Source organism: Hippocampus guttulatus, chromosome 14 (genome assembly GCF_054856545.1).
Source record: "Hippocampus guttulatus isolate MCC_2025c chromosome 14, RoL_Hgut_1.0, whole genome shotgun sequence".
NCBI lineage: Eukaryota > Metazoa > Chordata > Actinopteri > Syngnathiformes > Syngnathidae > Hippocampus > Hippocampus guttulatus.
The window spans coordinates 4,544,238-4,556,826 of NC_141274.1; the positions used below are offsets into that span (position 1 = coordinate 4,544,238).

A 12,589-nucleotide genomic window follows, 5' to 3' on the forward strand; every position below is an offset into this window, starting at 1 on the left:
CACTGTGTTAATACAGATGCATTAGCCGCTCGTTAGGGCCGACTCCGACTTAAAAAGTGGCTGATCACAAGTGGTTACGTCTGATGCGCCGTGATGAGACGGGTGGCAAAAGTAATCGTCGGACTGATGCCGCGTTGAAGAACGCGCCTATGTGGAGTCCATTTCAAGTGAGGTATCATCAACCCCCACCTCTCTCCGGTTGCTCTTCATGACTTAACCTACTCTGAACTCCTGTTTTAAAATATTCCTTTAGTGGCTGTTCTCCAAAATAAGATGCACGATAGGCTTGCCTCAAGCTGTTTATTTGCCACTCCCAGTTGAAGTTGACTGTAAAACTGGGTAGCTTCAGGCCATGACCTTTAGCAGAATCTGACACATAAAACGCAGGGTCAAACATTGGATATTTAAGCACCAAAAATGTTCAACCAAACCATATATTGGTAATTTCCACCAACAAAAGTCTGCTAGTTGAATGCTAACATATAATGTGAAACTCCATAGACGGCCTAGCGCAGGGGTGTCAAACAAATGGCCCGCGGATAGGTTCCATCCGGCCCGCGGGATCATTTAAAAGTGAAAAAAATGCATTAAAGACACAGAATGGAGATTTTAAATAAAATGCAATTTGTGGATTATCCACTAGGGGGCACACTGTTTTGATCACAGTAGAAGACAACATTGTTTTGATCGGGGAAGAAAACAGCAGTCTCAGTCTGTCACCGAGATAGACCCAACACAGCAAATGATATGAAAGCGCCAATCAATGCTTCTTGAGACCAAAACAAAGAAAAGAGATGATATATTGGTGATTCATGGCACAGTATGGTATAATGTTAATGGTTCAGCCCACATCTACCAAGTCCGCATGTGGCCCACAATGTCAAATGAGTTTGACACCCCTGGCCTAGCGGGTATTAGCATGATGTGGTAACTCCATCGTGATCACAAATTCGCCTTTCATTTCATTTAACGTGTGGCGAACGACTTGTGAGACACGTTATACAAACGTACACCACAACCAGACGCCAGTGTTGAACGAATTAAACTAACGATTGTTGGCCCTGACGGAGGAAAAAATCACAACAGAACATCAAAGGATTATCGCACAGTTTTTTAAGGAGAATCTGGACTTCACTGACTTTGATCAGAAAGTAGGAAAGTGCAAAATTTCGGGCCTGGCTCGGCCGCATCGTGTGTTGACTACACACAGGGGTTCGCCGTCCATTGGAAATATTGAACCGTTTTAATATTTACGCTTTCCAACCCAGCTATAATGTCCGTGTCGTTACGCTACCATGCCTGTAACCACTGAGAATTGCAAACTAGCAAGCCGTCTCATCTCATCCAATTTCAGTTTATTTGAGCAAAAATTCCAACTTCTTCCTAGAAGTTGTCTGGCATTTTAATTAGTGGACAGAGTTGGATTAAAACCAAAAAATCGAATTCATTAGCAGCTTTGTAATAAATCACATATTCAACAACTAGACATTTCAGTCTTTATAAAATCCGTTCAAGGCCTGTAGGTGTCGGTAGCACGCTTCCATCTGTTTATACTGCGTGTGTGTGTGCGTGCGTGCGCACAGTTAGTATTCACATGTTATGTACTGTATATTGTGTGTTTTGTTTGTGTGTGTTTAGAAGTGAAGACCATTGTTCTTCAAATTTATGAACTTAAATCTGTCCTTTTGCTCAACCCCCCAAAAAAATCAATGTGGCCAGGGTGGTGCCTCTGTTTGATATGGATTGTGAGGAAAGATCTAGACTCCTTTTGTTAGCTTTTCGCCTTAGCCACAAATGTACTTTTAGCTTCATTTTTGACGTTCCTTGGCAGGTAAAGAAAGACTCGGTGGTCTCCTGCGTGCTGGACTCCGAAGCGGTGGCGTGGGATCGCGAGAAGAAACAGATCCAGCCGTTCCAGGTCCTCACCACACGCAAGAGAAAGGTACGAATAAGAGGAAGGTTGTTAAACGTGTGGAGGCGCTTTAAAACTAGCGTACTCAAACTTATTTTCCAAGGACCGCTCATATTCTAACGCCAAATAAACACAACTACCATGTCTACCACTGAATGACTTATTACATGACATAAAATAAATACAGTCGTGAAATTCTCTGAAGAATTCATTCCCCCAAAAGGCATGTTTGTAATTGTGCATCGATGCCACAAGACGGCGGCACAGCATTTAAAACAGTGAGAATCTTGTAGCATCAGCCCACACACATACTTCTAGCATACTCCACAACCATGAGCCCATGTTACATAGTCGACTGTATTCAGCCATTAAACCAGGGATGTCAATCTCATTTTTGTCACGGGCCACATTGAAGTGACCGTTTTCCTTGGAGCGCCGTTATGACTGTGTAAGCATTCAAAAAAAGTCAAGAATCATGGTTGATTCTACGATTGTTTAAGGTACTATAAATGCGGGGTTTGGTAACAAGAAAATGCTTACAATATCTCTCTTATTTATTACATATGAGAAGTCCAGATTTTAGCAAGCATGGTAGTTGAAGTTGACATGTTTGATTTGCTTTGGCGGGCCACATAGAATGATGTGGCGGGCCAGTTCTGGCCCCCGGGCCTTGAGTTTGACACCTGTGCGTTAAAATCTTGACCGCATACGAAGCAACTTGACATGAGGCTCATCGAGTAATAGCCAGCTTACCAACCTGAAGAGCACAAACTGACATGGCATCACGCAGACAAATTTGCAGAAATTAAAAACAAAACAAAGGCAATGTAAATAGCAAAAATAATAATAATAAAAGGATAGAAATGATGACCTTGCATACACATAACTGGATCATTTGCATTTGAAAAGCGGTGGGCCGATAAAGTAGAGGAAGTGGTGGTGAGGAGGTGGAGGGAGGACGGCGTGATGGAGTGAGATGATCCAATAGCAGGAGGAAAAGATTGATCGGGATGCGTCAAAGGGACGCAATGGAAAGAGGGGTGAAGATGAGATGGCGCAGGGAGAGGCTTTGTATGATTGCAAATGCCAGCCTGGGTTTTTTTCACTTTTGATCAGAATAATGGCGCTCACACGGCACACAAATCACATGACGGCGGCGGAGGACGCGTCCTCTGTCGTCTCTCTCCTCCCGTTCCCGGACGCCGACATGGGCACAGATGAAGAAAAGGGCAGGACGGATGAGGAGCTGGCGCTAATGGAAGAACGTCAAGATGAACGTAGCTGTTGTGCTTTGATTCTCAGGGACGCCTCAACCTCCTCGGTAGACTCACCGTGAGTTGTAATGACCTTCTGATGCATGAATGCAGTCACGCCCTTCACATATAGTTGGCGCTGTTGTCGTTGCCAGCCAAGGATGAGGGAAAATGGTGTAAATAGTTGACAACAGTGTTGTGTGCATTCCTCACCTGTAGGTGGCACTCTCTTTGAGTTATGTTTGTGCGTGGGCCTTAAGTCATGAAAGATTTTGTAAAAAATTAAGGCCTTAAATGCCATTAAAAAAAACAAACAAACAAAAAAAACCCATTAAGCATCAATGAAATGAAAACAGTATTGGTGGGCTGCCGGTTAGCAGTTAGCGCCGAGCTAGGTTGCTACAGCTCTCAAAGGAATCCTTATGGACACTCCGAGAGCCATTTGAGTGAAGCAAAGTCACTTGCTCTTTTGACTACACACACACACACACACACACAGTGAGTGATTGACATGCCTTCAGACTAAAAAAGGATGAGCGCAAATAGAGCACCGTTGTTGGAGGGTGGGAACAAATGGGCAGGAGTCCAGGAGTTGCTTTTTGTTCCATTTAATTTGCTCATAGTTTGAAAAGAAAAAAAATGTGCTGTGGCTAATGCAACATTATCTCAACCCAAATCTGACTCAATGTTTCACTCTTCCTTATAAGTGGATATCTTTTGAACTTAAAATAACTACCGGTACAATGAAATGACAGTATCACTGAACTAAAAGAACACAGCCATATTTTTATTAGATAAACACATTGGTCCATTTTTATGTTAATTATCCAGGGTGTGTAAAACTTGATAAAATTCTATATTTTATTGTACGTTTAGAACAGATGAATCAAAAATCCCATCCATGATTCACCAGCTGCAGTGGCTGATGAGCCAAAATAAAAATTTAAAATATAATCATAATCATGTCTATCCCTGGTTGCAATTGACACTCACATCTTTCAAGCTCAAGAAAAATTCTCTTGTCGATAGATGTGTGCCATTTTTACCTCCGCCATTATGTAATGTTGAAACGTTTTCATGCGTGCACTTTTTCCTGAGCGGAGGTGTGAAAAATGCACCACTGATTTCTGTGAAATTATTCGCTGCCTTTAATGAGGGAAGAAGACAGTTTTGAGACACTTTTTATCAGACGCTGCAGTCTTTTTAGCACATCTGATGTGACGAATAGTTTATCGTCTGTCCGCATGAATGTTTTAATTATCGTATGCCAGGCTGCGAAAAGGTAATAACTTGACGAGAACAAATTGTAAATGAATGGTAGATGTTCTTTCGGAGTATTCCAAGGTTGGACAAATTAGTTTGTGAATAAGACGAGTGTCGCAGACTATTTGCATGCCTTTTTGTTAAGGGAAGCGGCATTAATCATGTGTGTGTGTGTGTGTGCGTGTGCGCGTGCGCGTTTGTGCGTCTGTTCCTGCAGGATGTGGATGCAGCCGACATCAAAGTCCAAGTGTGTGTGTACGCCTTTGATCTCCTCTACCTCAATGGAGAGGTAATCATTACACTACAGCTTCAGGTTGTCACATTTACATGGTATATGTCGGTGACGATTTTATATATATAGTGAGAGTGACAGAGAGAGAGATCTCAAGGAGCTCTAGGCTGTGGACCTCTTAAGACCACACAGTTGTTGGGTTTGTAAGTTTGTTGTTGCAATTAAGACATAAAACAATTTATTTCACCCCCCCCCAAAAAAAAGTATTGATTATCCATAAGATAATCAATCGTTAAACAGAATCGATAACGGTATCAGAATTGTAAAAATCTGATCAATTCTCATCCCTAAATGCAAGTCAAGTTAACCAATCAATGATTGCAGGAACACACAGGTGCAAGCCAAATAAACGGTTACCCCAAGCATAAAAAATATCTTTTTTTTTTAAATTAAGGCTTCCAAATTACTCATACTCGTTTCACCCCATTAGCATTAGAATGTAGTTTATTAATTATTCAATAATAATAATAATAATTAATAATAATATAATTATTCAAGGGTACTCCGGTTTCCTCCCGCATTCCAAAAAAAACATGCATGGCAGGCTGATTGAACGCTCTAAATTGTCCCTAGGTGTGAATGTGAGCGTGGATGGTTGTTCGTCTCTGTGTGCCCTGCGATTGGCTGGCAACCGATTCAGGGTGTCCCCCGCCTACTGCCCGAAGACAGCTGGGATGGGCTCCAGCACCCCCGCGACCCTAGTGAGGATCAAGCGGTTCGGAAAATGGATGGATGGATAATTATTCAAACCGAATCTCAGTCGCTGCATCCTGCAGTTTGTACAATGAGGCACTCTTTTCCTTTTTATGCTATCGTTTCCTACATGGTGATCAATTTCAAAATAATTGCGAATAACTCTTCAGCAGGTCACAGCTGCCACGACTTTGCAGCGTATGTGTGTGCACGTTTACGTGTGGGGGAGGTTAGTTCCTTGTGTGTGTGTGTGTGAGGGAATGAGATTGTGTCACACAACCTGTGTGTTTGTGCCTCCCCCCCAAATAAGACACACAATAGGCCAGCAGATTCCCAAAAGTTGTCACCGGCAAAATGCAAATCAGCAGACGTAGTTGTGTGTGTCCCCCCCCCCCCCGTGGACCGAAACAAATTAGCTAATTAAAACAGTGACGGCTAATTTGTGCCATTGCGTGGCCTAACACAGCTATAACTTTTCTGACGCTACATTATTTACTCGCCGTTACTCTGCCGCCGCCACCGTTTTGTTTGCATCCGGCACACTGCAGTGGCTCTTCCTCTATAAAACGGATGCTATTGAGTCTGCTTATTCCGCTTGCTTAATGCGTTTCTGGGCCTTTACAACCGGAGATAACGTGTTGTGCAAAAAAGACTACTGGCTTTTCTCAATTCATGGCTGCCTCTCGAGCCTCTTTAACACAAGTTTTTTCAGAAAACCAGTCAGTCGGTGCTCTCCTCGTACATCTGTCTCACCTTGCAATATGGGTCATTGCAGTGTTGTGCCAACAGCTCAATTTTGTATCCGTACCTTTCTCTCAAGATGGGAAAGCAGTGCACGATCATTCGTGTGTGTGTGTGTGTGTGTGTGAGAGAGAGACTTACTGCAACCAAAGTTGACTGCATCTTTTGTCATTGTAAGGCTGCAAGCAAAGTGGAAAAGATACACTTTTGCCATTTTTTTAAAAAGGGAAACAACATTAAACGTGTGTGTGTATGTTGGGGGGGGGGGGTAGTCTCTTGTGCGACAGCCACTGTGTCGGCGTCGGGAGCTCCTGCGAGAATCCTTTGCCGAAGCCGAAGGAGAGTTTGTATTTGCCCGATTTATCGACTCGGACAACACGGAGACCATCGCAGAGTTCCTGGAGCAGTCTGTCCGAGGTTTGCATTTGTTTGTGTGTCACTTTGTGTGAGGGCTCAGACACCCTGACAACTTTGTGTGTGTGTGTGTGCGTGTGTGTGTGTGTGTGTGTGTGCGCGTTCGCGTGCGCAGACTCATGCGAAGGCTTGATGGTGAAGACTCTGGAGAAGGACGCCACCTATGAAATCGCCAAACGCTCCCATAACTGGCTGAAGGTGAGCACGCCCTCCGTTCGCAAGGCTTAACGGTCCAGAAGGTGACGGCTTTTATAAGGGGCCCATAATAGCCATCCAGTGAATGCGGGTCAGGTGTCCTGCAGTGCTTCTTTCCCTTGAAAAAAAATAGAACCAAAATTCTGCTCGAGTTTCAATTCAATGGCCATGTCTGCAATGGAAAGGCACACAAAAAGCCTGAAAGGACTGTGGACGAAAACTAGCCTCAGTTCCGCCACGTTGCTCCCAAAATGCACTTGTTGGCCATTTTTAGTGGTCTTCTGTCAATTTTTTTTTCATATTGGCAACAGTACGTTGCAAACCTTTTTTAGATTTCATCAATGAAATGTTGGTAAAACCCAACATGAAGTCAACCACTTTGCTTTGAAAACTTCAATTTTCGCTTCCGGCGGCGCTACATTAATGTAGCGCTTCTGGGGGAAGAAGCCGTTTCTTGTCAAATTTAAACTCGGTCTAATAGACCGCCAGTCGACAGTAAGTTTTAGTTTTGAGATTTTCAACAATAAATGGAAGCAAAAATGAGCAAGATGCCAGCCATTTTGCTTTGAAACAGCAATATTCAGTGTTTTTAATATTATTATTTTTTTAATTCAATTCTGCCTGTGGTGTGAGCCGATCACTGCCAAATTTTAACCGGGTGTGATTGGCCGCAGTAATTTGGCAAGCTTTTGAGATTCAACAATGAATGTGGGCCAAAACGAGCAGTAAGTCGGCCGTTTTCCTCCAAGTTGGCAATTTTCTCGTGGCGCTTTTAACTTCTCCAGACACGTTCGCGTTTGAATTACACCTCTCCGTTCCTCTCGCGGAGCAACATATGGCGCAAACGCCATCCAGTTATTTTTACACGGCCAACGAACGAGTCACTTTTTCATCATGTGTCCCCACCCCACAGTTGAAGAAGGACTACCTGGAGGGCGTGGGGGACACGGTGGACCTGTGCGTTATCGGCGCCTATCTTGGCAAAGGCAAGAGGACGGGGACATACGGCGGCTTCCTGCTAGCCTGCTACGACGAAGACAACGAGGAGTTCCAGTCGGTCTGCAAGGTGTGGGACTAGCACGACGACTACGTTTAGCATCTGTGCTAACACGCCCCTACAGTAGTACCTCATCTCAAGGCTAAACCATTAGAAGTTCCGCTACAAAAGTTTTATTTCTCCTTTTCCATTTGGGGTGCTTATCAAACCAGTTAGCCCCGAATAAACGGTACACACCGCGTTGCCTTTTATCTTTGCTTTGAGACTTGGCCACATCAAACTTTGGATTTTTTTTGACGTCTTGAGGCAGCAAACTATCAAGGCCTCTTCTCGCCAAAAGAAAGTCAACGTTGGAGGGACAACAAGGATTCAGGTGCCAGGCCCAGCTCTAATTTCAATGTATACGAATCGCACAAGTACAAGTGTGACTTGATGTCCATGAAATCTGGTAGTTGGGCCTTCTTAAGGATCGAGAACAGGTTTTCGAAATCCGCCTAAACTCGTTAGCCAAACCATTAAGTTACGGTACTTCCAAATCCCGTTTCGATTTCTTCTACAGCCCATTCAGGCGGCAACCTAATTTGGCCCAAAATAATGCCACCCTTATAGTTTTAAGATCTGTCGTGTCCTTAAGAGCTACATACCAAAACTGCCTCATGATAAAATATTTCGCCTGATCCCATCCGTCTGGGCTTTGGCGATTAAACGGATCGTCTAGAATTTGGTCGATTACCTTTCAGAAGCTGTTGATGTGGCGCACTGCTTCATCTCTGTGTGTTTTCCGTTTGTTTGGATTTTGTCAGATGCAGGGTGTTTGAGTGTTTTTTTTTCTCTCCTCTGTATGTTTCTTTGGCTCTTGTACGTGTGGTTGTGAAGTGTGTAAACAAGCACCATGAAGCATAGGTTCCCTCCCGTCTTTGTACCCCCCCCCCCCCCCAAAAGAAAAATTTAATCCCTGCTTTTTACCGCTGTAACTTTTATGTCTTTATCCACGGCAAAAGGATTTGTGGCTGCAATACTGCCAGCAAAACACAAACGAAACACACATACATTGATGCCTGCCAAACTGGAGATTTCCAGTCATGGTACACTGAACAAATGTGTTTGTTGACATTTTTATGACCAAGTTATACTCCATCCACATGATATCTTGTCTGCGTTTCTTCCAGATCGGGACTGGCTTCAAGGATGAAGACCTGGAGCAGCGCCACAAGTTCTTGAAGGTAAAGCCGAAGAGACGAGTCTTCGGTTCAACTCAGTTCACAGGGTTGTCAAAGTCATTTTTGTCGCGGGCCACATTTAGGGACCGTTCTCCTTGGAGGGCCGTTATGACCGTGAAACCATATAAAAAAAAAAGTTAAGTACTGCAATGAGGGGTTTGGTAACAAGAAAATGCTGACAATATCTCGCTTCTTTATTACAACAGGGGTGCCCAAACTTTGTGGACCGAAAATCGACTTTTCGATCAACCAACCTCGCGCGGTCGATCCGTTAGCGCGCGCGCACATACACACGCACGCCATGATGAGCAACAGCCTGACACGGAGGCATGCCACGCACTTTTGCAGCTTGTTAACCATCGTAGCTCACACGTGCCGTATTAAAGTGCTCCCCTCGGCCCTCTAGATTCCTATTCTTTGCCCGTGCCCTCGGTGAATTGTGCTCTACACGAAACAAACGGAAAGAGAATAATGATAACGATAAAAGATATTGCGCAACAGCTCTGATCACAAGCTGCAATTGCAGACTGCTGAGCATTAAAAACTTCCGGTGACGCAGTTCACGCGCCACCGTAGGTTAAAGATTTACCTGCTTTATTTTATTTTATTTTTTAAATACTTTTTGTGAAAATGAGACTGATAGGATAATTCGGGTGCAGTGGACGTTAACACAAAAAAATGTATTACTAACATGCGCAAAGACACACAAATGGTTGGTTGTTTTTTTTCTCCTGGACACCCCTCGGGATCAACTTGGGACCAGTCGGCGATCTACCGGTTGATCGCGATCGACGTAATGGGCACCCCTGTATTACAATATGAGAAGTTGAAAATTTGGGACAGATTTTAGCAATCATCGTAAAAGTTAACATTTGATTTGCTTTCGCGGGCCACATAAAATGAGGTGGCGGGCCAAATCTGGCCCCCGGGCCTTGCGTTGGACACGTACCTTTAGGTGCAGCAACAGAGGGTTGGGGGGGACTGCAAACCGCTGTCAGCAAACGTAACGATTTTCAAATGCTATTGGAGACTCCGACACTCTGGACACCTGCAGGACACAAGTACATCACTACCTCCCACTAGATCGCGAGGCACTCACAGTTGCCGACTCACCTTAAAAGTCAACAGAAATGATCGTACAAACTTTTGGACTGAATGGAGTTGATTGTGTTTCCACGGTGTTGGCATCGCCCGCTGATTAAATGAGGTTTGACTGACCTTGTGGAAGGCAAGAGTGCTTAAGTTCCAACAAAAAGAAGGGAATTCAACAGACTGGACCGACCGCCGACTTTTATTTGAATCGCCTCATATTTGAAACACCTCAGGTTTGTCGTCGAAGCGAATAATAAAGTTTGAAAAGCAGCACTTTGAAGATATTGATGGTGCACAATCACGCTGATTGCGGGGTGGGCGGGAGGGGAAAACAGTCCCTCGTCCTCATCCGACTCGATCGGATCCCGCCGCGCTGCTCCGTAATCAAGCGCCGCTTGAGAGCATGATGGATGGCGGATTAAGGCAGGCTGATGGGAGCCCGGCTGCGACGTGATTGGCCGCGTTCGCACATCAGCGACGGGCCGACCTCGCGTGTAATGTGGACGTCAAGTATGGCGCTTGTCGCACATAGCCCTAACTTCATATTCTTATAAGAAGTATTTTTTTTGAGATACATTTACCTTGTTTCAGGTTATGGGTTATCATGATTGGTGCATGAAAGTGAAGTCATGAAAACGTGAATATTGTTGCTGTCTTGTGAAAAACACGTATGTCCATTTTTGTTAAAAAATTTTTTTTGTCTGATAAGTAGACGCGATTAACGTAACAATTTAAAAAAATGACAAAAATTGGACATGCGTGTTTTTCCACAGGACAGCGATGGTATATTATCACATGGGGAAAAGATGTAAACTCCACACAGGAAGGCCAGCGCTCGATTCGAGCACTGTGAGGTCGAAACCTTTGCACTGTGAGGTCGACGCGCTAGCCACTCGACCACCAGCCCGCCCGATGATAAATAATGACAATAATTTGACATATATATTTAAAATTTTGCTGTATGGACAAAAGATTTGGGGAGAGGGGGCATCATCTCCCAGTTTTAGAAAGTTTCACCAGTCGCTCGGAAATGCAATACATCCATATCCAATGGTAACGCGCATTTAAAAAAAAAAAAAAAAGTTTCAGGAACCCATGCCAGAAATCGAACAGGAAGTCTGAATCAGAATCAGCCGTTTTGTGTCAAGGTGGCGACTATTTGACATTTGTGTTTGCTTAGCAAGCCTGCTTGATCGCCTTTTCCACCAGGAACACATCTTGCCCAAGCCCCGCCCCTACTACCGCGTGGACCAATCGGCCGAGCCCGACGTTTGGCTGGATGCTGTGCAGGTTTGGGAGGTCAAGTGTGCCGACCTGTCGCTGTCGCCCGTGTACAAGGCTGCCATGGGACTGGTCAGTCTGTTTCTCCATCATCCTCGTCTTTATTTTCTTCTTGTTTGCCTTCATCCCCTTTCGTCCTCATTCCTTGGTTTTCGTCGCGCTATTTTTTTCTTAGTTCTTCTCTTTCCTTTTTGGTTCCTTTTTCTGCTTTTTTTTTTTTTTTTTTGCCAGCCTCATGTTTGTCGTTTGTTTTCTTACCTCCCCCATCACTGTCTCGGTTTTAATTTCTACTCCCCTGCTCCCTCCTGTGTCATCATCTGCTTACAACCAGCCCTTTTTCTCCTCCCGTGTTCTCATTCCTTCTTTTCCTTCCTCCCATCTCTTCTTCCTTTTTCTCATTTCCTTCCTGACTCTTCTTCCGCCTTTTCTTCCAACCTCCTCTTCCTCATGCCCCATTTTCCCGACTCTCTTCATATCCCTCCTCATCCCCATCGTCTTTCCTTTCTCCTCCTCGTCCTCATTTCCTCTCCTTCTTCCTTGCAGTCTCCTCTTCCTCCTCTTTCTCATTCCATTTCCTTATCTCCTCTCCTCCATCCTTCCACTCTTGTTCCTCCTCATTCCTCCACTTTGTCCTTTCCTCCACCCTCATCTTCCTCACTCCTTCCTCTTTTATGCTTTTTCACTCATCCTTCTTTTCCCTCCTCACTTCTTCCTCATTCCTCTTCCCCCTCTTCTTGCTCTTCATTTCACCATCCTCCCTGATCTTATACCTCTCCATTTTCCTCAGGTGGATCCAGAGAAAGGAATCTCCCTGCGTTTCCCTCGCTTCCTTCGCATCCGAGACGACAAGAAGCCCGAGGACGCCACGAGCGGCGCTCAGGTGAGCCGCGTGACGGCCGGTCGGTCGCCTTTTCAGAATAAGACAAACTCTCTTTGTTTGTGGCCTCCCCCAAAAGATCCGACCTATTAAGTTGCTTTCAACTTCAAGGTTGAATGCAAGTACAAGGGCGAGGCTGCTTTACTACAGGCTGTATAACAGCAGGTTTACTGCTGCCGTCTGCCTAATAAAGTGCACCAGAAGCACAGGGTAATATACGGCACCCTCACATATATTCATTGATAAAGTGTGTACTGGACGCACAGTTTAATGTACGGCGCGCTTACGCGTATGTTCATTAATAAAGTGTGTGCCAGAATCAAAGTCATGTAGAGCACACTTAGGTATTCAGTGGCGGT

General features: G+C 44.6%; 1 protein-coding gene across 4 annotated transcripts in view; it reads left to right on the forward strand.

The window, feature by feature from the left end:
* The window catches only part of lig1 (ligase I, DNA, ATP-dependent), a 30,542-nt gene that overhangs the window by 14,406 nt on the left and 3,547 nt on the right, over positions 1 to 12,589 (forward strand). For all 4 annotated transcript variants that reach the window (XR_015102924.1, XM_086129988.1, XM_086129989.1 and 1 more), the window contains exons 18-25: positions 1,832 to 1,942; positions 4,646 to 4,717; positions 6,427 to 6,571; positions 6,684 to 6,766; positions 7,677 to 7,829; positions 8,930 to 8,983; positions 11,282 to 11,425; positions 12,141 to 12,233. Coding sequence is in view for 3 of the 4 variants with exons in the window: in XM_086129988.1 (XP_085986114.1) it covers positions 1,832 to 1,942; positions 4,646 to 4,717; positions 6,427 to 6,571; positions 6,684 to 6,766; positions 7,677 to 7,829; positions 8,930 to 8,983; positions 11,282 to 11,425; positions 12,141 to 12,233 (855 nt within the window). In the remaining variant the exon portion in view is untranslated. The remainder of the gene's footprint in view (positions 1 to 1,831; positions 1,943 to 4,645; positions 4,718 to 6,426; positions 6,572 to 6,683; positions 6,767 to 7,676; positions 7,830 to 8,929; positions 8,984 to 11,281; positions 11,426 to 12,140; positions 12,234 to 12,589) is intronic.